The sequence below is a fragment of the Fonsecaea nubica genome (genome assembly GCF_001646965.1).
Source record: "Fonsecaea nubica strain CBS 269.64 chromosome Unknown Scaff15, whole genome shotgun sequence".
Classification (NCBI taxonomy): domain Eukaryota; kingdom Fungi; phylum Ascomycota; class Eurotiomycetes; order Chaetothyriales; family Herpotrichiellaceae; genus Fonsecaea; species Fonsecaea nubica.
Window position 1 is genome coordinate 266,122 of NW_019173688.1, and position 25,818 is coordinate 291,939.

The 25,818-nt window shown below is 53.2% G+C and overlaps 9 protein-coding genes across 9 annotated transcripts; 5 read left to right on the forward strand and 4 right to left on the reverse strand.

The window, feature by feature from the left end:
* Positions 1 to 1,108: 1,108 nt before the first annotated feature.
* AYO20_03294 (hypothetical protein) lies at positions 1,109 to 1,775 on the forward strand (the record flags this gene model as incomplete). Its single annotated transcript, XM_022641597.1, has 4 exons — positions 1,109 to 1,128; positions 1,193 to 1,265; positions 1,315 to 1,421; positions 1,475 to 1,775. The coding sequence occupies 4 exons, from the start codon at positions 1,109 to 1,111 to the stop codon at positions 1,773 to 1,775; spliced, it is 501 nt and encodes a 166-aa protein (XP_022502457.1).
* Positions 1,776 to 4,279: 2,504 nt separating this feature from the next.
* Positions 4,280 to 5,280, forward strand: AYO20_03295 (hypothetical protein; the record flags this gene model as incomplete). Its single annotated transcript, XM_022641598.1, has 2 exons — positions 4,280 to 4,320; positions 4,377 to 5,280. 2 exons carry the CDS (start codon positions 4,280 to 4,282, stop codon positions 5,278 to 5,280), a joined length of 945 nt encoding a protein of 314 aa, XP_022502458.1.
* A 2,170-nt stretch (positions 5,281 to 7,450) lies between these two features.
* Positions 7,451 to 9,849, forward strand: AYO20_03296 (hypothetical protein; the record flags this gene model as incomplete). Its single annotated transcript, XM_022641599.1, has 5 exons — positions 7,451 to 7,483; positions 7,596 to 7,736; positions 7,800 to 7,813; positions 7,866 to 8,548; positions 8,618 to 9,849. 5 exons carry the CDS (start codon positions 7,451 to 7,453, stop codon positions 9,847 to 9,849), a joined length of 2,103 nt encoding a protein of 700 aa, XP_022502459.1.
* A 3,122-nt stretch (positions 9,850 to 12,971) lies between these two features.
* Positions 12,972 to 13,535, forward strand: AYO20_03297 (hypothetical protein; the record flags this gene model as incomplete). The annotated part of the gene is made up of 1 exon (XM_022641600.1): positions 12,972 to 13,535. One exon carries the CDS (start codon positions 12,972 to 12,974, stop codon positions 13,533 to 13,535), a length of 564 nt encoding a protein of 187 aa, XP_022502460.1.
* Positions 13,536 to 14,312: 777 nt separating this feature from the next.
* Positions 14,313 to 16,288, forward strand: AYO20_03298 (hypothetical protein; the record flags this gene model as incomplete). Its single annotated transcript, XM_022641601.1, has 3 exons — positions 14,313 to 14,613; positions 14,689 to 14,862; positions 14,925 to 16,288. The coding sequence occupies 3 exons, from the start codon at positions 14,313 to 14,315 to the stop codon at positions 16,286 to 16,288; spliced, it is 1,839 nt and encodes a 612-aa protein (XP_022502461.1).
* A 249-nt stretch (positions 16,289 to 16,537) lies between these two features.
* Positions 16,538 to 18,242, reverse strand: AYO20_03299 (hypothetical protein; the record flags this gene model as incomplete). Its single annotated transcript, XM_022641602.1, has 2 exons — positions 16,538 to 18,127; positions 18,204 to 18,242. The coding sequence occupies 2 exons, from the start codon at positions 18,240 to 18,242 to the stop codon at positions 16,538 to 16,540; spliced, it is 1,629 nt and encodes a 542-aa protein (XP_022502462.1).
* Positions 18,243 to 18,900: 658 nt separating this feature from the next.
* On the reverse strand, positions 18,901 to 20,422 carry AYO20_03300 (hypothetical protein; the record flags this gene model as incomplete). The annotated part of the gene is made up of 2 exons (XM_022641603.1): positions 18,901 to 20,085; positions 20,144 to 20,422. 2 exons carry the CDS (start codon positions 20,420 to 20,422, stop codon positions 18,901 to 18,903), a joined length of 1,464 nt encoding a protein of 487 aa, XP_022502463.1.
* A 454-nt stretch (positions 20,423 to 20,876) lies between these two features.
* AYO20_03301 (hypothetical protein) lies at positions 20,877 to 22,414 on the reverse strand (the record flags this gene model as incomplete). Its single annotated transcript, XM_022641604.1, has 2 exons — positions 20,877 to 22,205; positions 22,256 to 22,414. The coding sequence occupies 2 exons, from the start codon at positions 22,412 to 22,414 to the stop codon at positions 20,877 to 20,879; spliced, it is 1,488 nt and encodes a 495-aa protein (XP_022502464.1).
* A 393-nt stretch (positions 22,415 to 22,807) lies between these two features.
* Positions 22,808 to 24,788, reverse strand: AYO20_03302 (hypothetical protein; the record flags this gene model as incomplete). The annotated part of the gene is made up of 2 exons (XM_022641605.1): positions 22,808 to 24,568; positions 24,618 to 24,788. 2 exons carry the CDS (start codon positions 24,786 to 24,788, stop codon positions 22,808 to 22,810), a joined length of 1,932 nt encoding a protein of 643 aa, XP_022502465.1.
* Positions 24,789 to 25,818: the final 1,030 nt, after the last annotated feature.

A 25,818-nucleotide genomic window follows, 5' to 3' on the forward strand; every position in this document is an offset into this window, starting at 1 on the left:
TTCCCCTCCCTCCCTCCACTACAACATCTGGTGCTGTCTTGTTGGCCACGGTCCAACACCGCCTAACGAATCGTTCTCAGAACCTCTGAAGGCCGAAGATCAAAAGCTGCCATGGTGATCTGGCCGGATGGTTTCTCGACCTTCGACAGAGACCGCTTTGCCTCGAGGGTTTGGAAAACTTGTCATCGAAGCAACCAAGTAAATAGGCTTTCTGCCTATAGGGCTGATATGCAACTTGAGCGGTTGATAGAGACCTGCTATATCGTAGTTCCAGGCAATAAAAGGGTGTCCTGCGCCAATGACTCTTTCCACCGAACAGGGCTTCCACTGTGCTGGGAGATCTCCTTGTTGGATAGGCCCACTGTTAGCCGTTCTTCCTTTGCTTTTTCGGGTCCACCGTATCAGCAGTGCCTCGACACCACCCTCGTATTGCACGATCTTTCAACTGTCCTGACATCACCCTATCACAAGGAGTTTGCGAGTGCACCAGAGCGAGTGATTGTTGTACTCCACTCCAGTATTTTGCTTTGGATCCGGAAGTCTTTGCGCATCGAACTTTCAGGAAGTCATCTTCGCGTCAACGGCTGCCCGCAAGTAGATTGTATTCGTCAGAGAGATTCGGTACCAACATCCCCGTATGCGCGGGGGACAGGTTCTCGCTCCTTCTGAGAATTGGGTGCCGCTATACTTCCCAGCTGTTGACCACATCTAGGAGATGGGCTTTGCTTTTCCCACGTGGTACCCTCAGAAGCCTGCCGATCTTAAGTGAGGGCATCTTGCCCGCTCGGCGGATCCCACTCAACTTCCTTTGTCACTGTTTCACCCGGCGACTTCAAAGGCACAAGGAATCGTGATATCGATGCTAGTCTGTTGTTGATTGGGGCTGAACTGCAGACGCTCTAATTGATAGATTGCATGAACCGCTGCATATTCTTGACCAATGAAATCTTCATGACAACCCAATCCTGACTATTGTCTCTTCTTCAATATCCGTGACTTTGTGCGGTGAGTTCTGGGTATCTCAGACCGCTCTCGGGGGCTTACTTTGAAGGGGGCCGAAAGTACTTTGCGACAGTACCATCTCTGGCTGTGGCCAATCGACTGCACTATGGCGAAGCTCTTCATTGGGTATGTGCCCAAAGTCTTACAAATGCAGTTGTCCCGGTGAAAATTGACGTGATCTTTCCAACAGAGGTCTTGCCTGGCATACTACCGACGAAACATTATACGAAGGGTTCCAGCAATTCGGCAAGGTGGAGGAGGCGGTAATTGATGCGTCGATGATTTGTGAGAGGGATGGCTGATGCTGTTCAGGTTGTCGTCAAAGACCGCGACACAAATCGCAGCAGAGGCTTTGGATTTGTGCGGTTTGCGACGAAAGCGGAAGCCGACGAAGCCCTTCAGAAAATGAACAACACTGAGTGAGGAGACAGGGCGGCATTCACATCCCTCGAGAAACTGACCTCTTGCGCAGATTCGACGGTCGTCTGATTCGAGTAGATCATGCCCAGGACAATAGGCAGGGAGGCGCGAGTCGCGGTGGTGGCTTCGCCGGAAGAGGTGGATATACAATGCCCATGGCGCCAGGTGGTTATCAACAGCCTGGGACCCAGCCACGGAACCCGAACCCTCAGGGTTTCGGTCGCGGCGCGGCGTATCCTGCTCAATATGCGCAGTACAATCCGCAATACCCACAACCAGGCGGTCCGTATGGAGGAGGCCAGCAGCAAGGGGGCAACAACCCCTATGGCCAGCAGGGGCCTCATCGACAATAGACCAAGAAGATCGGGGACAATGACTTGATTGTGCAAAGATACCCACGAAGTCCATCCACTGATTGAACCAAGCTGTTGGTCGGAAACCGCACCGCTGAATTCCAATTCGAATGCATGAGATCACATCACCAGAGATATCCAAGAATGTCCATACCACAAGCAATCATACTTCCTTCTCTATCTCCTCCTGCTCCTCAGTACTGTTGACTTTTCGCAAGGTATTCTCAGGTGCACACGGGCGACGCGGAAATCTATGGGGCGGAGTAAGAGCTTGCACTCGTCGCGTGAGGTCTGCGATATGTTCGTCATGGCTGTCTGGGCTCAATTCTTTCAGGGCCTGTTCAAGATGGAGAAGGTACTCTCTATTCTCCCCGCTTGGACCGATACTGGCGTTGATCGTTTCTGCAACCTCATCCGGCGGCAAAGCACCCAAGAACTGAGGGTTGTCAGGCATACCGATATAGACCAGGCAATGCAGATCTGCAAGCGAAGTGTCCGCAGGGTGAAAGGGAGTGTATTGAATGCTGTATCCATTTCTGCCCCGAGGTCAACAAGCAATTTGGAAGCGGTCAAGACGGCATACATTTCGCGAATATCGAGGTACTCTTGAACTTCCTTGACTCTTGATGGTATGATATGATAGGCGACGCCCCAAACCACGTCCCCTTCTGTATGGCGTTGCTGATGGTTGTCAGTCACACACGAAGGATGACGTTTACGCTAGGGCTGAGGTGTATGTCGTACAGGGTCGTCAAGCGTTTCCCAAAAAGATCTCTCAATCAACGTGACCACTCTTCCTGGGGCGTCAGGGGTTCCACGATGGTCCTCGCTGGGGTGCTTGCTCAGCAAACGTGAGTTGATCGGTACGCGAGAGACACCTACCTTGCCTAGGTGAACGAACTCTGTTAGCTAGTGGTTGACTTGTGCTAGGTTGCTACAATGCCTCCTACCTGCCAGAAGCGTCGAACGTAACCTTTGATATACCCTGGAATCCGCTGATCTAATGGGCATGAACTCTGGTCTGCAAGGATGCTGAGACGGTACTCAGTTCTTACCAAAATGTGGTGGAGGTTTCCATATCAGGCTCCTATTGATTGAGAGCATTCAATCAGTCGTCGCGGCCATGATGATGCAGCGAGTGAGGGACAATATAGCTCACCCATAGCCAAAAAGCCAGAAGTCTTGTGTGTGAACGGGACTCATGCTGCAACACTGACTTGTGGAACGATTTTGAGCTGGGCGTCAGAGGCGAGAACAGGACTGCGGCATCGGTCGAAAAGAGGTTGCACAGGTTGGAATTCAGGTGTAACAACAGCACAGCGACTTCTGATACCAAGTCAATAGGAGTATATGTAAGCAGAGCAGAAAGAAGACGCAGAGATATATAGACTAACTCGACTAAGGAGAAGGCCGTCTCTGGATGGAAAAGAGAGGCATGGATGATGAATTTCGTCTGCATCAATGGTTGCTTTCGGGAGGATCAGAGGCGGGTTCCGCTGCTTAACGAAGCCGCCTTAGTGGCACAGACGAAGACAGCGACGCAGAGCCACGCGCCCTCCAGGGGGGAGCTCCGGGCCAGCAGCTGGTGGCAGCGCGGCAACTAATTAGTTAAGCAGCTTCACCACTCACCACCATCACTAGGTAACTTAGGCGTTCTAGGTACCTACGAAACGACCGCCTAGAGGGGCTAAACTTCAGGCCATCTTTGTTGCACAGAGGCCCCATGGGTGGGCTACGGATCTCTCCCGACGCCTGAAGCCAGCTGGCAGATCTCATGCACACTAATACACGCTTGCCGGGTCGACTCTCAGCAGAATGACCAGGCACACAGAATAATTCAAGCTTACTCGTCCGATATCTTACTTCAAGCCATCAACACGGTGAATGTATTCGGCCAAAGCAGACGGAAAAGATACCGACCCAACTAAGAGGGCGTTACAAGCCCAATCGAGGGCGGGAGACTGAGCAAGATAGCGGAACCAACGGACCGACGTCTACCACGATTGAGAGAATTATGTTAGTCATGAGTTAGTCAGGTCTGTTCGTATACAAGTGCAGTCCCGAGCTGTCAAAGACACCTATTGTACGAGGTATTATCTTGGGTGTGACGACTTTGGTAAATGGGCCGTTCGTCCAGAGATCGTGTTTGCAGCCTTGCGATACGCCTGGCGAGCCACTCAAGCCGACCCTTTACGTTTTTGGTTACCGAGGTGAGGCTATTACTCGGACGAGGAGGTGCTCACAGATAGAAGATAGGAATAATTAGGGGGGACTGCGCCCAGAAACCAGCCCCGCCAAAGTCATTCTTTGCCTGCGCCCACCTCAGCTTGGGCACCTGAGCCCCAAGAAATCGTCATCATGCAAAGAAGTCAGTTTCCCAGCTGCAGCTCTTTGGTCAGCCTCACAATGACCAAATATGGATCGCTGTCTTTCTCGAACAGCGTGTGATCCTCGCCCTCTTTCAAATTGACAAAATATTGTTATCCTCCTCCAACACATCTCTGATGGCATACAACAGAGCCTTCAATCCTGATGCCTTGCCTGCGTACGACTACAGACCCCTCCCCCGCTTCACTCACTGACTCTCTCTGTTCATGACAGTCACGCAGAGCCTGAGCAGGCTGCGCAAGCCCTCAGTCAACTCGAAGCAAATCGCAAAGCTCTCCGTCCCAGTCCAAACCAAGCTCCTTCGAATCCGAACGCTCAGCAGCCTCCGTTGGCTGGGGGCCGTCGTCCGTCCCCTGCGGGCATCCCCCAGAACTCCTATCGACCGCCTCCCGTGCAAATAAATCCACAACAACACCCAATAAACAGTCAATATTATGGTGACAACCAGTTTTCCCGCTTGCAATCACCTCCTCCAACAAGCTACGGCTACGCGTCTCGTCCGCCGATCGATCCTGCCAACGCGCGACGAACTTCGCACGAAACGAATCAATATCCGTCCAGGACACCTGCACCCCAAGATCCCGACACAGTCGACTTACAGCCTCTTTTCCGTGCTGCAAATGCATCAGGCACCGGATCACTGACGACAACGGAGCTGGGTTCGGCCCTGGTGAATGCCGACTTCACCCCTTTTGATGGGCGAACCATCTCTTCCTTGATGCGCATGTTCACCAACTCCCCTCCAAACCAGTACCTAGGCCCGACCATCACCTACCAAGAGTTTGAAAACCTTTGGCGCTTCCTGGCCGCGTGGCGCGCCCTGTTCGAGAAATTTGATGAGGATAGGAGCGGGCGGATATCGCTGGCAGAGTTCTCCAAGGCGCTGACGGCGTTTGGATATCGGTTGTCCCCGCCTTTCGTCAACATTCTCTATCACACATTCAATGATCGCAGTCCCATCCAGAACCAAGGCATGAGCTTTGATCTATTTGTGCAATCATGCATCAGCCTGAAAAGGATGACTGACGTCTTTAAGAAATACGACGACGACCGAGATGGATATGTCACCATGAGCTTCGAGGAATTCCTCACAGAGATTCTGCGATTGCGGGACTGATCCGCGAGTCTATCAATCCTGAAAGTCGCGTTTGATTCACCTTGGCTTTCCAGACTGAGAATTCGCCTTGAATAGACTGTCTTTCGCATGCCTTGAACGCTTTTTGAGGTTGACAACCCCAGAATATGTAGTGGAGTCTGCGTTTTTGTGTGCAAGCACGCTGCAAACAGTACCGAGTACCCCTGGCTGGTCTCCCCGCTTCAAAAAAGCGACTATTGCAATGGTCGTGGCTCATTCTCATAGTATCGTGCCCTGTAGTGAAAAGCGAACTACCCCCGAGGATTTCCTAATGAGGCTAGGAGCGAGGTTCGAAGGAAGGGGATGAGCTTCTACTACTCGCGTCCAACGGTTGGTGGCGGATATGGATGTGCAGTTCGTTTTGACTGGCAAAACGGTCGACCAGGGTCAGCATCATCATGGGACCAAGTTCTCGAGGTCTCAATGCGAATTGTAACAATGCTGACTTGAGATCAATCAGGCGAAGACAGGGCTTCAGTGTGGGCGATGTCGCCAAAGGTGCTGATCATAGCTTATGCGGACTTGAACGTCGGAGTAGCTGGCTGATTGCTGGCGAGGTGGTTAATAAATCTGAGATCGGTGGTCCAAGTGCAGAGTCCACCTGGCTTGAACCTAATCAGCTCTACTCCGCCACGTGGAGTTCTGCAGCGAAGCCTTCGAATATTCTTTGCGGAGGTTTTTAAATCACCTGCTGTGCCTGCTCCTCGGGGGTTCCTCCTTCTTGTAGATCGGCACTTTTGTTTGGCGTTAATGCTGGAGAAGTGGGATAAAGAGGGGACATGAGCGCCTAAGAAACAGCGCTCGAGGATATCAGGCAAATTCTAACAAGGTCTTCCGGGCTCAGCCTCTAAGAAGGAAGCGGGAAGTATGAACGCACGGATAGTTAGCTGATGGCGTGGTCCGACTTTGCCGATTTCCACATTAACCGCCGGCGATCACAAGTGACGGAAAAGGACAATGAGGGAGAAGAGCTCGATACCGAAGCCCTGGCGTGATGGGCAATGATGGAGAGGGAGTCACTGTCTTTGGTGCTTCCGTAGTAGGCATCGCGTGTTCGGCTTGCTCGATAAGTCCTCCGCTCTCAAGCGATCTGTAACCCCCGTCAGCTATCGTCGATGGAGAATGGTTGGAGGTGGTCAAGGCCAGGCGCTAGAACGTTTGCTCCTGGAGACACCAGGCACATGCGGCAGTTGAGCTGGATACCCTAGAGTTGGTCTAGCGAAGCGGACGCCGTTTGGGCAAAACGGAGACTTCCCACGGTTGCAGGAAAAGCCCAGTCGAAAACTCGTGGGAGGAGAGACAAGGGTGCACAACCTCTGACCCGTGATCTCTTGATCTCTTGACCCGAGTGTTGATCTTGTTTGACATTGTTTTGCGGGAATGCATGCGAAGCGAGGGCCTTTCAGTGCGACAATAGGTACCTCGTACATGGCATGGAACCAGGGGCCTCTTCGAGACGCAGCAGTTGGGTGGGCAGCCGATTATCATTAATCGCGATCTTCGCTGAGTGACCACTTTGGCTCAAGCCTGTGGGTGACGCTGGCCCTAAGGGGGGTTTTTGACGGGCGTTGATGATGGAGGGGCGGGTTCCTTCTAGCTGGTGGTGCACAGCCGAGTTCTCACCAATTGCCCACTATTATTCCAGCCGGGCGTCCATCAAAAGGCCCCTCGGCGTGAAGCCAGACATGCAACCCAGGATCCAACGCGCTCGCTTTGGCCAGCCTCCCCCCAGGAGCCAGAACTCCGTCGCTTCTAGCTGCTGCGCTTGTCACGTCCACCCCCGCCACAAACCACGAGTCGGGACCCTGTCTGCACCTAGTCAACCAGAAGACGGGATAGGATCCCACCCAGTTGTTACTCCTGGTTGATCGTAGTTAGCTCGCTGCCTCCCAAGCAGGAGTACTACTACTACTACTCGGACTGCTACCATATTACTTCCACTACCACCATCTTAAGCCCTTCCGATTTCAAAGCTGATGTAGACAACTACCACTCTGCCACCTCCTGCACTGACCCTCTCCGGCCTACAGACCTCACCTCCTCCCGCTTGCTCTCCTGTCGCTTTACTCCCGATGCGCTCCTCTCCAGCCTGATTACAACTCTAGTTTACCTGCCCATGTATTCGGGTGTCCGCAGATGAGGCGCGTCAACCATGACTTCCTTCTTTGGAAAGCTGAAGAGCCAGGTGAGTGCAGGTCTCTCAAATATACCCGGTGGAGGCTGCGCCGGTTTTCCGTCGTCTTTGTTTGTCGGCTACTGTGGAATAAATAGTAACTAACGGCCTGGTCTCTCCTCAGAATGCATCTGCACCAGCAGTAGGCGCGTCCACGGCCAAAAAGGACGCAAATGCGCCTCTACCAACCCCTCTCGAGCGCATGCTAGCGAATGCTGGCCCGCTTCGCAACGATGGCAGTGATAAATTCTTTGGCATGGAAAATGTATGTCTTGGTCTTGTCTGAAAAAAATCCTTGCCTCCGTTGTTAACACAGCATCTTTTGCAGTTCGGAAACAGCTGGTCAGTGCTGAAACAACATCCACGCCGAGTGTTCTTGGTCTGATTTTCGCAGCTATTGCAATTCGATCCTGCAGTGTCTCTATTATTCGGTGCCTTTCCGAGAACACGTTCTTTCGTATCCACGCCGGTCCAACCCTGACGCCGTTGCCCATGCTCAGTTGCACGCTCCTCCTCGAGTACCGCCGAATCAACAAAACGGCGCGGCGAAGAAGCCACCCCCAGGGCCTGCATCTTCGCGAAATGCCGGTACTCCTCCTCAACAACAACAGAAGCCCGAGGATAAAGACTCGCCGGAGTACAAGAAGAAACAGGCGATTTTGAACGGCCCCATTCTGAACATGACTTACGATAACTCACAGGATTATGACATGCCAGAAAGCCTTTTTACATCGATGAAGGACATATTCGAGGCCATCGTCTTGCATCAGTCGAGGATGGGAGTCGTGAGCGGGCACAGATTTCTCGAGGTTCTTCGTAAGGAAAATGAGATGTTCAGGTCTGCCATGCACCAGGATGCGCATGAGTTTCTCAACCTCCTCCTCAATACCGTGGTGGAGAATATCGAGGATCACGACAGAAAAGTGATTGCGCAGAAGAAATCGGAGGAGCCTTTACCCGCAATTGAGCCAGCGACGGATATGGCCAGAACAGAATCAGCGACTGTATCATTTCCCTCTATATTACCAGCTCCGACAGCAAATTCTCCGACAAAGTGGCTACACGGCCTTTTCGAAGGTACACTTACGTCTGAAACCAGATGCTTGACTTGCGAAAACGTTTCCCAGCGTGACGAACCTTTCCTAGATCTTTCGGTCGATTTGGAGCAGCATTCATCGGTCACCGCGTGTTTACGAAGATTTTCCGAGGAGGAGATGCTCTGCGAGCGAAATAAGTTCCACTGTGACAATTGTGGCGGCCTCCAGGAAGCAGAGAAGCGAATGAAAATCAAGCGACTTCCACGAATATTGGCTTTACACCTGAAGCGTTTTAAGTATACTGAAGATTTCGGGCGTCTGCAGAAGTTATTCCACAAAGTTGTGTATCCTTATCATTTGAGACTCTTCAACACCACCGACGACGCAGAGGATCCTGACCGACTCTACGAGCTATATGCAGTGGTTGTTCATATTGGCGGGGGACCATATCATGGCCACTATGTCGCGGTTATCAAAACCCAGGATCGGGGCTGGCTTCTTTTCGACGACGAGATGGTTGAACCTGTCGACAAAAACTTTGTCCGCAACTTCTTCGGAGATAAACCAGGGCTTGCATGTGCCTACGTGCTATTTTACCAAGAGACAACACTCGAAGCCGTTCAAAAGGAGCAAAGAATGGAGGGAAAGAGACGAGCTTCGCAAGATCTAACCAATCCCCTTGGTGTTGATGCCAATCACTCAGCGGAGTTGCATCGTGTTGAGACATTCAGTCCAATGGCCTCTCCAGCGTCCACTGCAGAAGCCGCACAATACGCGGCGCTCGATCACGCGGTCACCGCGCCACCTCAATTTAAGGCCAACGGCCATGTTGAAACACCCCAGTCGCCTCCTAATTTCACCCCAGCCAGACCGACCAGTCCTGTTGTGCAAAGCAAGAAAGAAAAGGCGAAAGAGGAAAAGGCACGGAAAGCGGCAGAGAAACAGGCAGAGAAGGAAAGACAAGAAGCCGAACGACAACGCCGCAAAGACTTAGCCAACAAAATTACAGAAGCGCACAAGAGACAAGAGGCGGAACTTAAGGCGGCCATGGAAGCAAGTAAGGCGACAAAGGCCGAGGAGGATAGGCGTAACGCCCTTGAAAGAGCGCACACCGTTCAAGCAAACGGAAGTGGCCATTCAGGTCTCGACCGGTTCAAACGATCGAAGAGTCTGCGATTCGGATCCTTGACCAGAAGAGACAAGCCGACATCGAATCCATCCGAGGAAAATATGGTTCCCTCAGTAACACCAGAGAGTGCGGATCCTCCAGAAAAAGAGAAGGAGAAGGAGAAGAGAAATCGTTTCAGCATTCGAAAGAAGTCGTTCGGCGTGTTATCATGACGAAGGCGCAGGTGCCAGCGCAGCTTCGAGTGGATTTATCTTCGACATTGGTTTGCATTGCACATATATCTTTTGACGCATTATTAGAAGCCGACGAAGCGAAACTAATGTTTTGGGGATCTTGCCATGGTTGGTCTACCTGGAACTTATACTCCCGGCAGCACAAAATCGTCGATATATCTGTCCGTTGTCAGCCGGATCACCTTCGCGTGTGAATTGCACGCTCACGCTCCCGAATTTATGACTTGGTACGAAATTTTACTATGCGGTGACGGCATTTACACAGCGCCTTCATCGTCAGCATGACTTTACTGAACCCAGTGTTTCGCCATTGCTCGGTTGGCAAGCCGATATATCAAATAGACGGTCAGGTCGCGCGCATTCCTACGACGGAAAACTATGTATTCGTCGACGACGCAGCGAGTGCGTCGAAAAACAAAACACGGTCTCAGCTTGGATGATCCCAGACAAGTCAGGTGCCGTGGAAGATATCGAGAGGGAACAGGGCTGATAAGGTCCAGTTCGAGAACCGGTTGACAGGGCTCGTGGGCACGTGGCTTCGCGAGGCTAGTGTTGGCTATGCCGTGGTCCAATCCGATTATGGCGGGACCAAGACATGGGTAGTCCCGACTTGAAGATGCGAATGATCCTGACCTGCGTGTTGAATACTCTTGCCATTCTCGCTGGTGGCCAAGTGAAAAGTGCGGAGCGTTTCGTTTAATGAAGGTGAAAACACATTTAAAACCTACAGGGGGAGCAATATCAAAAATCGCATATAGGTGAAAGAAAAGAAAACAGAGACGATCATGAATATAGATCTTGCCAGAAATATTAGTCCCCCGGATTCAGTTCGCGCGCTGGTGCCTCGATGCTCCCCGGACCGTGTTTTCTTTTCTTGCCCAATATTCCTATAGGCCTCAGGTAGTTGGGTTGACATCCACGTCCGGTTGGGCATGTCCCTGGTCTGCCACGCAGAGGTGGACGGAGCCTCGCTCGGGGAGATGCAGCCAGACAAGACTCCTGCATTTCCACCGCTGTTCGTAGGTCACGGTCTGCTTTTACTAGAGAGCAGTACACGGGGAGTTTCCCCCTCTTGCAGCGTTCCGGCGCTGTTGAGCACGCCCGCGAAGACGGGTGTGGTGCAGCGCTGGCTCGGACTCGAAGCTGTGCTCGATCTCTGCTTCAGATCAATCTACCTGGTGGCTCGTCGAGTCGAGGGTCGGCTGTTTTCGAGATCCAAGAAGGCCGATGACGGCTTATGGGGCGAGCTGGCTCTGAAGGACAGATCGGCCGAGTTGATTCAGTGTCGGTCCGCCGCCACGAGTGGACGATACGAGACATCTCTATCTCTTGAATCTCGAGTTTTAGGCTTCCAGCGACTGATACATCCATGTCTGATATTCTTCGCCCGGATCATTCGTAGTATGGGTTGCAGACAGAGCGTTGGATCGCTCTGCTTGCAAGTGTCCGTGAATCTGATAATTTCTTTTTTTCTCAGTTCGTGTGGCAGGCCAACTGAATGACCCGGACTCCTCATGAACTGTGCCCCATTGATTCGGTGGTGGTGGGAGCTGATATCATCCGAGCATAATTTCGTAAATGATAATCAAAGAGTTCACCAGGATCAGCGGCACTGTTTCCATCCTCCCAACAACGAGCATTTGTTAGCACGGTTCAGAATCACGGCCTCGCCCAATGTAGCATGCCAGGCCCGGTCATGTTGGGAGGTGTACTAACCTCGACATAGAGTGCGGACACTCGAAATCAGGTTGATGCCTTTACTGCGAAAGCTCTCCGGGTCCTGACCGGGAGCACCGAACGCAGCGCCGGCAGAAGGGTCGTTCAAAGAGGTTTTGCCCCAGCCAACTGTTTACGCCGAGTTTGACCCGTTAGCCCTTTTGTATTTTGCTTCATCTTGATCTTTCATGAAGGATGCGCGGCGCGAGACAGAAACAACCGGGGGAGAGAGAGAGTATGAAGAATGCAGGATCGGTGAGATTCGGGGCTGGACGTACTTCGAGCGAGGAAGCGGTCTTCAGACAGGATCGCGATGGCGTTGAGGAGAAGGCAACTCGCTGATGTAGAAGACGGCCGGTTAGTGTCACAGCACCACTGCAATAGAAAGGGATATGATATTGATCTCGGCGGGGATCTGGTCTGGTACTCACCGTAGATGAACGGCCCAAAGCCAAAAAGACTGAGCATTTTTGTCGGTCTTGGTAGGACGGATTAAAACGTCCTATGCGCAATGATGGGTGCGACGAGAGAGACACTATCCTTTTGAAGTCACAGCTCGAGCATAGGATCTGCGGTGAATAAACAGGGGACGGTCGAAGGGATATCTCAGTGTTGACGATGTTGAAGCCACGAAAGCATGATCGGCGCAGGCAACATTATACGGCCGAGCATCCGAGCCAACGTGAGCCAATGCAACGGGTTGGTAGAATGTGTCCCAATCACAAGTTCCCACTCAGCTACGGAGTACCGAATACAGACCCTTCGAAGATTGTAGGATCTTACCGCTGTCCACATATCTATATATCTGCCCCTATCTGCCATATGCAAGTGGGCGACGGGCCGGAAAAGGAGATCAAAGACATGGGGTAGCCTCATCGGGACATTGCAGCTTTGATATCCCAACCTCGTTGGGAAACCTCTTTCGGAAACCCGCTTCCTATATCGTGGGTTCTCTGTGTACTCCGTACAATGCCTTCACCGTCAGCCTCGATGGCCTTACTGGACACAGATACATGGTGTCTCCCTAGAGATACCTTTGCGACCAACTTCTAGCTCAATGGACTCCATCACATATCGCAGATGTATTAATATCTTTTTTGAGAAGCCGAGGGTATTATTATGAACCGAGTCGTGGGATCTTCCATCTCCGCACCACTCATGGCATGCGACGTCGATAGCGTGCGTGGGCGGGGTCGGAGCTGCCACATCTATCAACTGACTCAGATAAAGATGGAATGCAGCAGGACCGAACAGTCTATATAAGACGCCTGGGTGTGCATGTTCCATCTCGTATCTCCTCTCCATCCTCCCAAGTTATCAAGAGTTTTGCCAGAGCACCATTGAAACCTGATCTCCCCTGCAAGATCGGTCGCATACCATCCACCATGTCTGGAATGCTCCAATCTGTCACCGACCTCCCCCCTGTCAAGCGACACATAGCAACCCACGATGCCAACGGCAAGAGCGTGTATCTGGATTCGCCCGCACAACAATACTTCCCTGTCCCGAACGTCGGTGGGCTTGCCCGTTCCTTTTCCGTGTCGTCGGTCCCAGCCAAACTCGAAAACGACGAAGACGTGAAAGCGTATCTCGGCACCGAGGGACCAACAAGCTGGACGTCCCCCAACATTGTCACACCCAACGGAGTGAACCTGCTCATTGTCGATCTGGCGCCTGGAGGGTCGAGTGTGATGCATCGGACCGTGTCCATTGACTTTTCGGTCTGTGTGGTCGGGGAGATTGAGCATGAGTTGGACGGTGGAGAGAGGGTCTTGTTGAAGCCAGGGGACCATATTGTCCAACGAGGCACCATGCATCGGTGGCACAACGCCTCCAAGACCAAGCCAGCGAGATTCATCGCCACCACCGTCTCTTGCGTGCCATTCGACATTGCTGGCAAACAGCTGGAAGAGATTCACCTGCCGCGGGATTCGCAAGAGAAGTTGTGACTTCTAACAGGATAGCAAATGGCAGGAATGGCCCGCCCAGCAAATAAATATCTACACTCGCTTCTCGTCCCACTGTGTTTCTGCCTCACCTGTCTCCACTAACTGCCTCAGATTCACAGCTCTGCAGGCAATCACATGCCAATGAGAAAATCACAACCATATTAATTGCAATCCCAGAAATCTCTCCAACATATCCCAACAAAGAAGTTCACACAGCGGTAAAGAGACCTATAATACCTGCGATCTTCGAGGGATCATGTTCGGGAAAGTTTAGTGGGTTTGGTGGGAGGGGCCTTTCCAGACGTGGCCGCTGCTTAGCAGTAAGGTCTCGCCACGTCAAAAACCGAAGAAGTAAGATTCCATCTTACGGAGTAGGTCATAGAACCGATACAGTGGCTGTTGTAAGACTGCTCGATAACGCTCACCACCGGGGTGAGGACAGGAGCCGCAACACCTACTGAGGTTCGAGTGGGAAAGGTAATATCAGCTTGGTCGGATTCACTAAACTTTTTGCCATTTGAGACGAAGAAAGTATTCTGTTCGATTCCCAGACGGATCAAATACTTCTTTTTTGTAGTCACCGTGATCCAGGGATTGTCCATGTGTGAAGTGAAAGGCGGTGGTTGAAATAGTATCACAAGGCTGTGGGGACAAGGCTGAAGCCACATAATATACCCACCCATCCATCCCTCACCCTCTGTCAACCTCATTCATTATCACTCAAGTACATGTTGATCCTCCTCATCAACTGTTGGCACTCCTGAATAAAGAACGAGCATGAGTGGACTCGAGCTCTGGCATTCATCCTACTTCCTTTTCCCATTTCTCATCCTGTGCCACCTGTACATCTCCCCTTATACCAAAGTCGAAGAGTCCTTCAATATCCAAGCTGTCCATGACATACTGGAATATGGCGTGCCTACCCAGAACGCAAATGTCAAATTCAGGGCCCTCTATGACCATATGACATTTCCTGGCGCCGTGCCTCGGACATTCATTGGGGCTGTGGTTCTAGCAGCTGTCGCGAGGCCGTTTGTTTGGCTCGGAAATCTTGATGGGAGACAGCAGCAACTACTCGGTGAGAGAGACACACAGCATGCAGGATCGAACCGTACCGCAATTCACTTTTCATCACTGACTCTGGATACTCTAGTCCGCTCGATTCTCGGTCTCTTCAATGCAGCTGCTCTCACCTACTACGCATCAGGGGTGAGGCGAGCTTATGGCAAGACTGCCGCAGCTTGGTACACCATCCTCCAAGCAAGTCAGTTTCATGTCTGGTATTATTCGTCGCGGACATTGCCCAACATGTTCGCCTTTGGGATGAGTATGTGGCCCGCAACCACTCCGTACCAACTAGGAGACTGCTAAAACAACACGACCGTCCAGGCACGATTGCACTCTCCCTCCTCCTCCCGGTTACGCCGTCGACCACAGAATCCCTGGTCAAACGAAACAAGCTGGCATTATACCTCCTGACCCTCGCAGCTATCATATTCCGCTCCGAGATTGCTCTTCTCCTAGGCTGTCAATGCCTCTACATGCTGCTCCGCCCGGGGTTCAACCTCCCCGTGGCCGTCTCCCTGGTCCGCAGGATCTTCATCCCGGCCATCCTCACCGCGACGGTCACGGGCCTTTTGTTGACCGTGTCTGTCGACACGTTTTTCTGGCAGTCGCCAAACCTCCTCTGGCCCGAACTCGTGGCCTTCTTGTCCAACGTCTTCCCACCAGAGGGAAGCCTCGGGGCCTCTGCCTGGGGGACGAGCCCCTGGTATTGGTACTTTACCAACGCCCTGCCGCGGCTTCTGATGAATCCCCTGGTGGTGGTTCTGATCCCTGCCGCCTTCATTTACCCCAGCATCGCAACGTCGAGCTTGGACCTCATAGTCCCCTCGATGGGTTATGTCTGTTTATATTCCTGCCTCGCACACAAAGAGACACGCTTTCTCCTCCCCATCATCCCTCCGCTGACCGCAGCGGGCGCCAGAGTCGCTGCTCACATCTCCACCCTCGGCGATCGCCATCTGCGCCACCACCTCGTCACAAACTTGATCGTCCTGACTACAATCTTTGCCGCTCTTATCTCTCACGTGTTCCTCCTCCCGCTGTCTGCGCAGACCTATCCAGGCGCCCACGCGCTGTCGTCCCTGCACGCCCTCTCGCTCAACTACCCACCGCAACCGACCGTCCGCGTACACCTGACCAACCTCGCCCTGCAGACGGGGGTGACGCACTTCCTCTCCACGCCGTCGCTTACGAACTCGTCAGGCCACGGCCGGCCCGTCTTCTACCTCCCCGGCTCACCGTCGGGCGACAAGCCGGCGCTCGTGTCGACGCTGCGCACGCGGTGGGTCTACGACAAATCGGACAACGAGACGGACCTGCTCTCCCCGATGTTCTGGGCGCGGTTCGACTACGTCGTCGTCGAGGACCCCGCCCGCGTCATCGGCCGCTGGGACGTCGTCGACAAGGTCCCCTCGCTGGGACCTCTGCGCCTCGTCGGCCCCGACGTCGGGCGGGGCACGCTGGTCCTGGGCGGCAGGGGCGAGAGGAGGGAAGACGACGCCCTCTCCCGCCTCGTGGACGCCATGTACGGTGACAAGGTGAAACGGTTGTACGGAGTCGTGCACGACCTGCTCCGGGAAGGCTATGGACTGCACAATGTGCTGGGTCGGCGAGCGAGTTGGACAAAGGGGTGGTGGGCCCATTGGGGGTTGGAGAACAGGTTGTACATTCTAAAGAGGGCACAGTAGTAGTAGTAGTAGTACTAGTAGAAGCAGTAGCAGTAGTATTTGGAGGAGCATGGCATTTTCGCCATCAAGATGGTCCATGGCATGAAATGGTAGACACTTTTTTTTGGGTTGGTCTCCTCTTTTTATGATACGGGGAAAAACCCCCTTTTCCATCCATCCATCTATCCAGGACACCACCACCACCACCACCACCACTCATCCCATTGCTCACCTGCTCACCTGCTCATTTTCTTCCTGCTATCTGCCCTGCTATGATCTCTGCTCCAATGTCCCAATCCGACCCTCGACCTCTCTGACTCTCCCTCCCAGAATCTCGACGTTCTCCTTCATGACGCCTTCCAACTCGGCCATGCCCTTCTCGACCGTGTCGACCGCTTCCCTCCACCGGGCAACCTCCTCCCTGGTCTCGCCCTGGCGCTTCTCCAACGCGTCCACCAGCGCCTTGGCCTGTGCCGCGCCGTCGTGGATCACGCTCAGTGTGCGCAGCCGCTCCAGCACGACGGGCAACAGGGGCTGCAGGTCCTGGATGGTGGGGAGGACGTTGTACAGCGCCGTGATCTTGGAGGATTGCTCGTCCAGGAAGAGCTTGCTCTGGATCTGGAGAGATTCCTCGCCGGGTCCCGCCGCGGCGGTGGCGGCGGCGTCGGCAGCGATGTTCTCTCCCGGTTTGCTCTCGACGGCGTGCGCGGTGGCTGCGGCGGCCGCGCCCGCGACACTACTGCTGGTGGTCGAGAATCCTCGAAGGCGAGGGCGGGTGTTGGAATGCACCGTCGCCGAGACGAGCTGTTGCATCCGCTTGTCGTGGAGGTCGGCCAGGGACGCGAGGGCTTGTTTGCGAGAGGCGGCCAGACGGTCGGATTCGCTAATCAGAGTCTTGAGTCGCGCGGAAATGGTCTCCAGCAGCGCCGTGTTGCCTTGAGATGCAGATGTGGGCGGGGCGTCTCCTGACGCGGTTGCTTGTGGTGCGAGCGTGGCGGATAAGGTCGTGACCTGCGTGGACAGGCTGGCGAGATTCGGGAGGATGGCCCCAGTCTGAGAAGCTGCGCTTGTAGAGGCCACGCCCAGGGCGGATTCTAAGGCGGTGAGACGGTCCGAAAAGGTTGCCACGGCAGATAGGGTGGCCGGTGCAGCTTGTGCTGCTGCCACTGCGTTCGACGACATCGTGCCACTCTCTTTCTGCTGATGGCGCTGGCCTTGCAGGGAACTCGACTTCAATCTTGACAGGAATTCGTCCTCCGCCGAGGTGCCGGTCTTCAATCTCGCTTTCAAGCTCAAACCGTCCAACACCCGACTGAGTTCTCGCACACCATCCACATCCACGTCTTGGTCGTCTGCAGCTGCGCCCCCAATTCCTTGATTTTGCTGCTGTTGTTGTTGCTGCTCCTCCAGGCTATCCTCAAATTCCCCGTCCTCGTCCTTGTCGTTCTCTTTCTCCCTCTCCCTCCTCTCCAACTCTAGCCTGACCTCCTCGGCCTCGCGCTTCAGTCTCGCCAATTTGGTGGCCAGCGTCTCCTCCTCGCTGTCACTCGGGTCGCCGCCGTCCTCTATCCCATTTCCTTGATGCCACCGCCTTCTCCGCCGCGCACTCCGCGTCCGGTATGCGCGTCTAGTGCCCCCAATCGAGTCAGAGAAGTCGACGTCCCGGGCGTCAACCACCGAGGGCTCAAACCGCCGCCGCGCACCGTCGCGGTCGAGTGGATGGCGATCGAGGCCCGGGCGGGATTCGTCATCGTCACCGTCATCGGACGGGGAGGGTGAGATTGTGCGAACTGTCCCCGTGGGTAGCGTCGAGACATCGTCTGCCAGTTCTGGCGTCTCGTATACCTCGGGGGCAGCGTCCTAGCGGGAGCAAGTGACGGTCAGCGAAAGAGAGTGCTTGAATGTTTTGCAACAGACTGGATCAGAGAGAGCTTACCAGATCCGGCAGACCGGCATACTTCTTACTGACAGACATTGTACTCGTTCTCGGGCACTTGCGCTTGGATTCTTACAAGGACGACGTCGATCCTCTGTACATTCGTCGAGACCGTAACTTTTTGGGGGTGAACCAGAAGACGCGAAGTTTATCCGGAGTTTATCCGCCAGACTTCGCGACGGTCGTCGGGCCAAGCAATCCGGCGCCTACATACCATTTCATCTTCACATAGGTCCCAGGTATCAATTCCCTGTGGAGTATACAAGGGCAGGAAGTTCGCAGGCGAGTCAGAAGCTGTTTTATTTCTCCTTGATTTCTCTTGTCTTTTGCTCTCGTGAGGTAAGTCTCCAACTCTAGGCGAACGGCAGATCCACATGGTCGGGTACTAGACATGATGAAAAGCGGGAAACACTGGTAGATTCACGCGAAGAAGTTCCTTTCCACAGAGGAAGGGTCGGCCTTGTTCGATTCATTGTGCTTCTCTCGCCAGCTAGCTAGTTCATTTGCTACATCGTGGCACAGGAAGCAGGTCCCCAGGTCCAAAGAGGAGGGTCGAGGCCAAGCATAGGTACACCAACGGCACTTTCATTAGCATTCATGATCGAAGAGGAACCACCTGTCAATGAGGGCATGAAACCGACTCAGCATGTCAAACGCCCGCTCCAGGCTTTCTCGCCCACACTTTAACTCCATAGCACTATGCAGCAGCCCTTCCCTTGTCCTTGTGTATGTGCTTGTCAGCATCCATATCGACCAGGAATCTTTCCCACGTCGAGATAACATTTTGGTAAAATTCCATATGCTGCATTGCCAAAGCTCCCAGGCTGTCCCGGAACTCCACTCCCTTGATCCTTTCGAAATCCGCAACCTCGCGGACTACCTGCTCGTCAAACATCTCGCTCGTAGACTTTGCACTGTCGACCTCTCGGTTGAGCTCGGCGATTTTGAGTTCTAGTTTGCGAGCGCGCTCGCGGCGGGCCGTCTCATGGTCAACTCCGCGCATGTCCTCGACCTTGTTGCGAATGAATGTGGCAGGGTTCAGGTTGCTGCCATGTGAATAAGGATTACTTGACGCCAACATGTCTCGTTCCGAAGTGGATTTCTGTAGGTACTCTGTGAGGCCTTCGAAATCGAGTTGCTTCTGCTCGCGCGTCTTCAGAAGCGACTTGACAGAGTTGATATAGGCTTCCATATCTCGGAGGCTTCCCAGGTAATTTTGATCTGTATGGTCCTTCAGCTGTTTCCAACCCCTCGACGTTTCTTCCACACACCCAGCAAAGGTCTGGAGGGGGGCTTCGATGGCTGGTTCTAGTGGAGTCAATCTGCGCATATTGTTGGCGAGGTCGGCATAATCGGCTTCGAGGTCCCCTTCTCTGCGGGCGACGCGGGCGATAATCTTCTCGACATGCGACAAGTCTTCATCGAGTTTGTTGGCACGCTCCGTCACTTCAATAAACCGTTTGTCGGGCTTGTGCACTTTGGAGAAGGCGTTTAACATGGTATCTGCGACGTTATCGAAGAACCCTGGCGGAGCCGATGGGTTACTCGCGCCACCCTCACCCAGTGTGTTGCTTCGCGATGGTCTCAATCGCATCTGTGCATTCCAATCCCCGGTTTCCAGGAACAATAGTAATATGGGAGCTCTTCGTAACACTGGGTGTAGAGTACACCTTTTGAGGAAGCGATGTAACGACCAAGCCCTCCGCTGGGTGAATTCTGTACTGAACCGGTCTCCCCGAACGTAAGCCATGTTATTCTTCTCCGGTAGGGGCGGGATCGCGCAGGCTTGATAGTCTCTGTGCAACGTCTGTCGGAGGAAGACAAAGTCTGTGAAGCGTCGCCGCACGGCAAAGTCGCTTTTCTGAAAGGACTTGAAATCTGTCTGCGAAAGAAAAGTCAGCCTGGAGGTCGTGCTGGAGAGAGCAAGCGATGAGCCTCACATGAGTGGTAACCTGATACGAAACATACGCATCTTTTGTCCCATCGTTCTCCTTTAGTGGTGAGTCAACGGTAACTTCTAAAATACCGTCGCGACCTATGCCACCCAGGTCGACATTGTCCGCATGTTCACCTGCCTGTGGTTCGCTGGATATGCTGTCGCTTCGCGGCGCGCTGACGGATCTATCTGGCAAATTGCCGTGAAATGGAGCTGAGGATTCCCCTTCCGGCGTATCTTCTCGTTGCCATGAGACGCTGTCGAATTCGCCGTGGTCATCCATGTTGAGCTCAGTCGAGTTCCCCGCAGCGCAGGCCTTGGTTTCCGTCAACGGAGCTCAGTGAGTGATCTGAAAGACAGTTTAAATCTAACGTTGGACAAGCAATCCGACTAGACTTCGACAAAGGTGGGCTCTTCTCGGGAAGACAGTAGCGTCAGTAGTTCATGCAGTGGTTTGTTGCTGTTGTTTCCAAGGCTGTTGCTCGACTATTGGTGGATGAAGCACAGGCGGGCGGCGAGGCGAAGCGAACTGACGCCAGTCCGCGTAACCTTCCCTCCTTGTCCATCTCTTCACTACTCTCCTTGTACACGATGATCCCGAACCATAACGTGACTCTCTTTCAGACCATTAAGACCCCCTACACCGCACCACTACTTGCACGCAGGAGAGCCGTTCATCATGCACCATATTCACCAAACAGCAATCCACCAGCTCTTCTACCTATACTCCCACTTAGCTATGCTCTTGCGCGGTATCCAATAGACTTCACCTCCACTCCTATGCGTCTATTGGCACCTGTGTTGTCGTTCAGACTATATCCCGTCTCCCTTTTCCATACTTGATCCGCTCTTCTGTACCAGAGATACCATCCTGCCATGACAAACAATGTCAACGGAACGGTGATGCACCAGTATATATAGAACTTGCCTGACAGCCTCGGTGAACCGCCACCACCTGCTCCGTCTGAGGGTAGCCAGTCGAACATACTCATACTGAATAGCGACGCGACGTACGTCCCCGGCAGGAAGAGGGCTGCGATGAAGGTGAAGGTTGTCATGGCGATGCTGTCCTGTTTGGTCGACGTGGCGATGCGAGTGTTCATCTGCACGTCTCGGAGAGAGATCTCGTTCTGCTCCTGTGCCATCCGGCTGTAGTTGAGGGCGATAGCATTTTCCCTCTGACTGGCTGCAGAGTACAAAACGCTAAGTTGCGCCTCGACTCTCTCTTTCGTCGTGTCGAGAGTGCCAACTATCCATTTCATCCTGGTTGTCTCGTGCTCAATCCCCTGCCGGATTTCGAGGAATCCTCCGGGATATTTGTTGATGTATTCGGAACAATCCACCGCCAGCCTGTGAAGAAATTCAAGGCCCTCGTGAGTCCAGAGACAAGTTCGGTTCAAGTAATAGAGTTCGGTGGCCGTCGAATGTAGTCCAATCGTCATTTTTTTGATGTCGAGATCGTTTGGCCAGTTCTCGAGCGACCGCATCTTCGTCACGCGCTGGGGACGGGTCACCCCTATCTCCTCCTCCAGCTCATCCAACTGAACGATCTGCCTCCTCAAGAAGAACGCGACACGTTCGATGTAGATTTTCAGTAGCATAGTGGGAAGAAGCAGAGGATCTGACTTGAGATGAAGACACGGCTGAACCAAGTCCAGTAAAGCCGGCATGAGCGGTTCAGCGTTGATGATTTCCGCTGCTTCGACGACTCCCTCCCCACACAGGAAGCCATAGGTCCATCCCGTGTCACAACAGTGGCAAAGCGACAGCACGCAATCCGCGACTCCAAGTTTTCGGCGTCCCTGGACGAGAATCTTGAGGTGTTTGACCTCGCCCGTCGCCACGTCGCACTCTGTGAAGCGAGAATGCACACCGGCCAGGTCGAACAATGCCTGGACCGTGGCACCGGAAAGGGAGAAAGCCTCTTCGAGGAGGGTAAACGAGTCTCTGCTTATGTGAAGCTCTCGAAACTGTGATGATTCTTCTCGCCGTGCTGATCGATCGCACAAAAGGAGTCGGAAGCCGCCCAGTTTCGTCTGTGGTGAGGTAGACTTCCGGGCATAAGACTTGGCCATGTCAGGTCTAATAGATTGTCTGTACCGGCGTATGGACTCACATTTCCTAGGATCCAATCATGGACATCTGCGTCTACAAGGGGTCCGTGTCGAAGTCGCGCTGGGTCTTCATCACTTGTCTCGATGAAGTAGAGTCCGCCATGATGCTCAGGCTTCCACTTGATATTGGCAAGGAGCGACTGGCGCTGTGCTGCAAACATAGTCAGTCTGTGTGTATGTGGTAACAGCACTTTGAGGAATTACCAGCAAGCGTTGTTTTGTTGAGGCTGTTGGAAGAGGTCGTCTGCTGCCTGCAAAGTGCTGAATTCGGCTTAGTACTTGAGTACTTCGCCTCACATCACGAACAAAGCACGAGGCTGAGTGCTGTATGTCGGTGTCGACTCAGGCTGGACACCTCTCCCAGCGCGTACTAGGTGCCTGTAGATTTATTTTGTTGAAGCGAGATATGGACGAGACGGGTATACAAACTCAACCAGAACTGCGCCATCATGGTCAAGGCTGTCCAGTACCGGCAGATACAACGGAAGAAGAAATGAGCCTCTGAAAGATTCATGGCTTCATTCTCTAGTAGCTCTTTCTCTTTTCTTTCGGACTCAGAAGTCAAACTCGCCTCTGAATTGGTCCAGATTCATGCCAACGCCAACCCTCTCGGTCAAATCCCGTCTTCCCATGCCCGTAAATGCTCTTCTCAGAGTGTCGTAGAGATTTGTGCTCTCGTTTTGATGTATCATTCTCTCCAACTCGGCATCCGAAATGCCGCCACTGCCATCTCCAACTATTTCCCTGGCTTTGTCTAGACCCTGCTCACTCACAGCTCGGTGCAGATTCAAAGCCCCCAACAAATGTCCGGCTGCTTCAGGGTAACAACCAATGTTAATGCATGAAACACCCAGATTATATCGTGCGCGAACAAAGTTGGGGTTGACCTCCAACGCCTTGCAGTATGCAGTGATGGCATCTTCAGATCGACCGGAATTGGCCAACGTCGCGCCCAGCCGGTTCCACAGGAGATGCACTTCGCGTTCACGGTTGACCATTCCGCTCTCTGTGGACGCAAGAGCGGCCTTGAAGCAGTCCACAGCCTTTTCAAAATCCTCGTTGCCGTAAAAAAGAACGCCGAGTCCAACCTGCACGTCCGGGTCCATATGTTCTCCAGAAGGTGAGAGTTGGGCAGCCTTGATAAAAAGATCCACCACTCTTTCGTGTAAGATTGCTCTATCGGTGAAGCCGTGTTCGGTAGGAGTCGATAAATTCTCAGGAGGGTGGATCTGAGGATATTTGACACTTAGCCAGCGCTCCAGTGTCCGGTAGGCTGTGCTGTCATATCCTTCGTTGGTATAGGAAACAGCCAGGGCCATCAAGGCGTCGAGGTTGTTAGGGTCAAGCTCGAGTGCCTTTTCCAAAGCACGAATCGCTGGCGACTCCTTCTCATTTTGGGCCTGAGCAGCGCCAAGTAGAACCCATGCTTCCACGTGGTTGGGATCCTGTTGCACGGCAGCCTCAAAGGCCAGTGCAGCAAGAGATAGATTGCCATGTGACTCTAGGATCTCTTTTCCTTGTTCGAACGCTGACCTTGAGTTCGTGCTGTTTTCCAGGTAGGGATTCTGTGATTCGAACATATAATCTCCGAGCATCGGCTCTCGTTCGAAAGGATGATGAGTGTTGAGTCCCATAGTGGAGTCGAAGTTTTCCCAGGCAGCCAAATCTTCTGCAGTAAATGGTTCTTCTTTGTAAGCTTCCTCGGCCATTTCTCTGGATGTATATTCAGCTTGGATTCCATGCCATACTCGCTCAAAATCTTCAAATCCGTCCACGGGAGATGTTACTGACCTGTCCATTTCCTCGAGTTCTCTCTGTATTGCTTCGTTGGCCTGTTCTGAGATATTGTCGTGCTGGGACTCGAGTTCTTTGAACTGAGCTTCCCAGTTGGCATCATCAAGCTCCACCATGCGCCCCTTTCCCTTGTCGGTCGTTTGCTCGGGTTGTTGTTGCATATGTAGTGACCCAAAATTCATCCCGAGATTCATGCCACCCATATATCCCATACCCATCGGGCTTTGATAGCTGCTCATCATGGATGGGGACTGCATGATGGGGCTTGCGGTTCGCTGTGCCTGGGCTTGTTGGAAGCGAGCAAATTCCTGTGGCGAAAACCTTGGTTGACTCTGACCATTGAGCCTGGGATTCACAAAAGCTGCCTCCATTCTTGCTTGTTCACCCGGGTCAAACTCTGCAGCCCAGCCGGGGGAAGGTGATCGCCTCGTTATCCCTTGAAGGTTGGGGAGGTCGTGTCGTAGTTGCTCCATTGCGAAGGGTTGGGGCATTCCCGATTGTTGCATGAAGTCGTTCATCATCTAGTCCGCAGTTAGCAGCGTCCTTTCCTGCATTGTATGAGATCAATACCTGGTCAGAGCCATTGGGCGTCATACGTGACCGCATGCTCTCCTCGAGGCCAGGCTGCGCCCGACCGACGAGGCGGTCCCGTTGGAGGGTATTGTCGCTCTGAACATGGTTTTTGAATTGGGTAAGCGGGTTGCCCGCAGTTGAACACTCGGCACCCCCAAGAAAAGACATTGTCGTCGATTAGAGGTGAGATGAAGAGGTTGAGAAAGGGAGAGTTCGATGGAGTTTGTTGATTTCTTGGGGCAGGTCAAGTCACGTTTTTGTAAGTACGGCAGTGATGGCGATGGAACTGGTTTAATAATACTATACCGAGTACTCGTACATAGTTTGGCGGAGGCCCTGGTCCGGGTCTGCTGCGGGCGCAGGGGCGGCAACCGAGGCACTGGCAAGTCTTCCAGGTATCCAAGTCTAGAAGGATGAAGAAAGGTCTCGGAAAAGGTGTTTCTCCGAGACGGAAAAAGGCTAAGACGCCACCAGTTTAGCCGACAGCCGGAGGCACGGCGAGGACGGCTGGACGGCAAGAACGACCACAATGATGCACGTGCCATGCACCCCACAGTATATACTCGGTGTACCTGCCTCTCTAGGCGCTGTCCCTTTATCCCACTTCCCCATACAGGGCTATTGAGATATTGTCGGCCACAGCGGCCGTCTCACGTTAGAAAATGTCAGAAACATCTCCGTTGTCGAATATTGCTCCTTGAGTCTCGCCTCTCTCCCCTAAAACCGCAATTGATCGGCGGGGTTGACTAATGAGCAAGGCCTGAGCAAGGCCTAAGCAAGGTAGCTTCAGCAGCCATCAACCACACACCATGTCAACATAATCAAGCAATGAAAGGCCATCGCTCACCGAGAAGCAAGTCTCTATACAAGCTTTCGGCAAGTCGTGCTGACAAGCGCATCCCTAATACGGTGTTCAAGGCCTCACTTCTTGGCCTCAGATGCTCGTTCTCTCTGCGTCAGCTCATTTTCTAGAAATTCCTTACGACACATTACAATATGCCGCCTCCAAATCCTTCGGACTGCTCTTCTGAAGTATCATCTGGTTCTATCTGCTGGCCGCAAGCCGTCTGCGGGCCGCGATGGTGATACCTAAGAAGGCGAGGACCAGGTTCTACACCTGGGAGGATCAACGATTGCAAGCAACACCTTGCGTTTTATGTAATCCGTCCTCTGCCATCCACTCGAGCCACGCATGGCA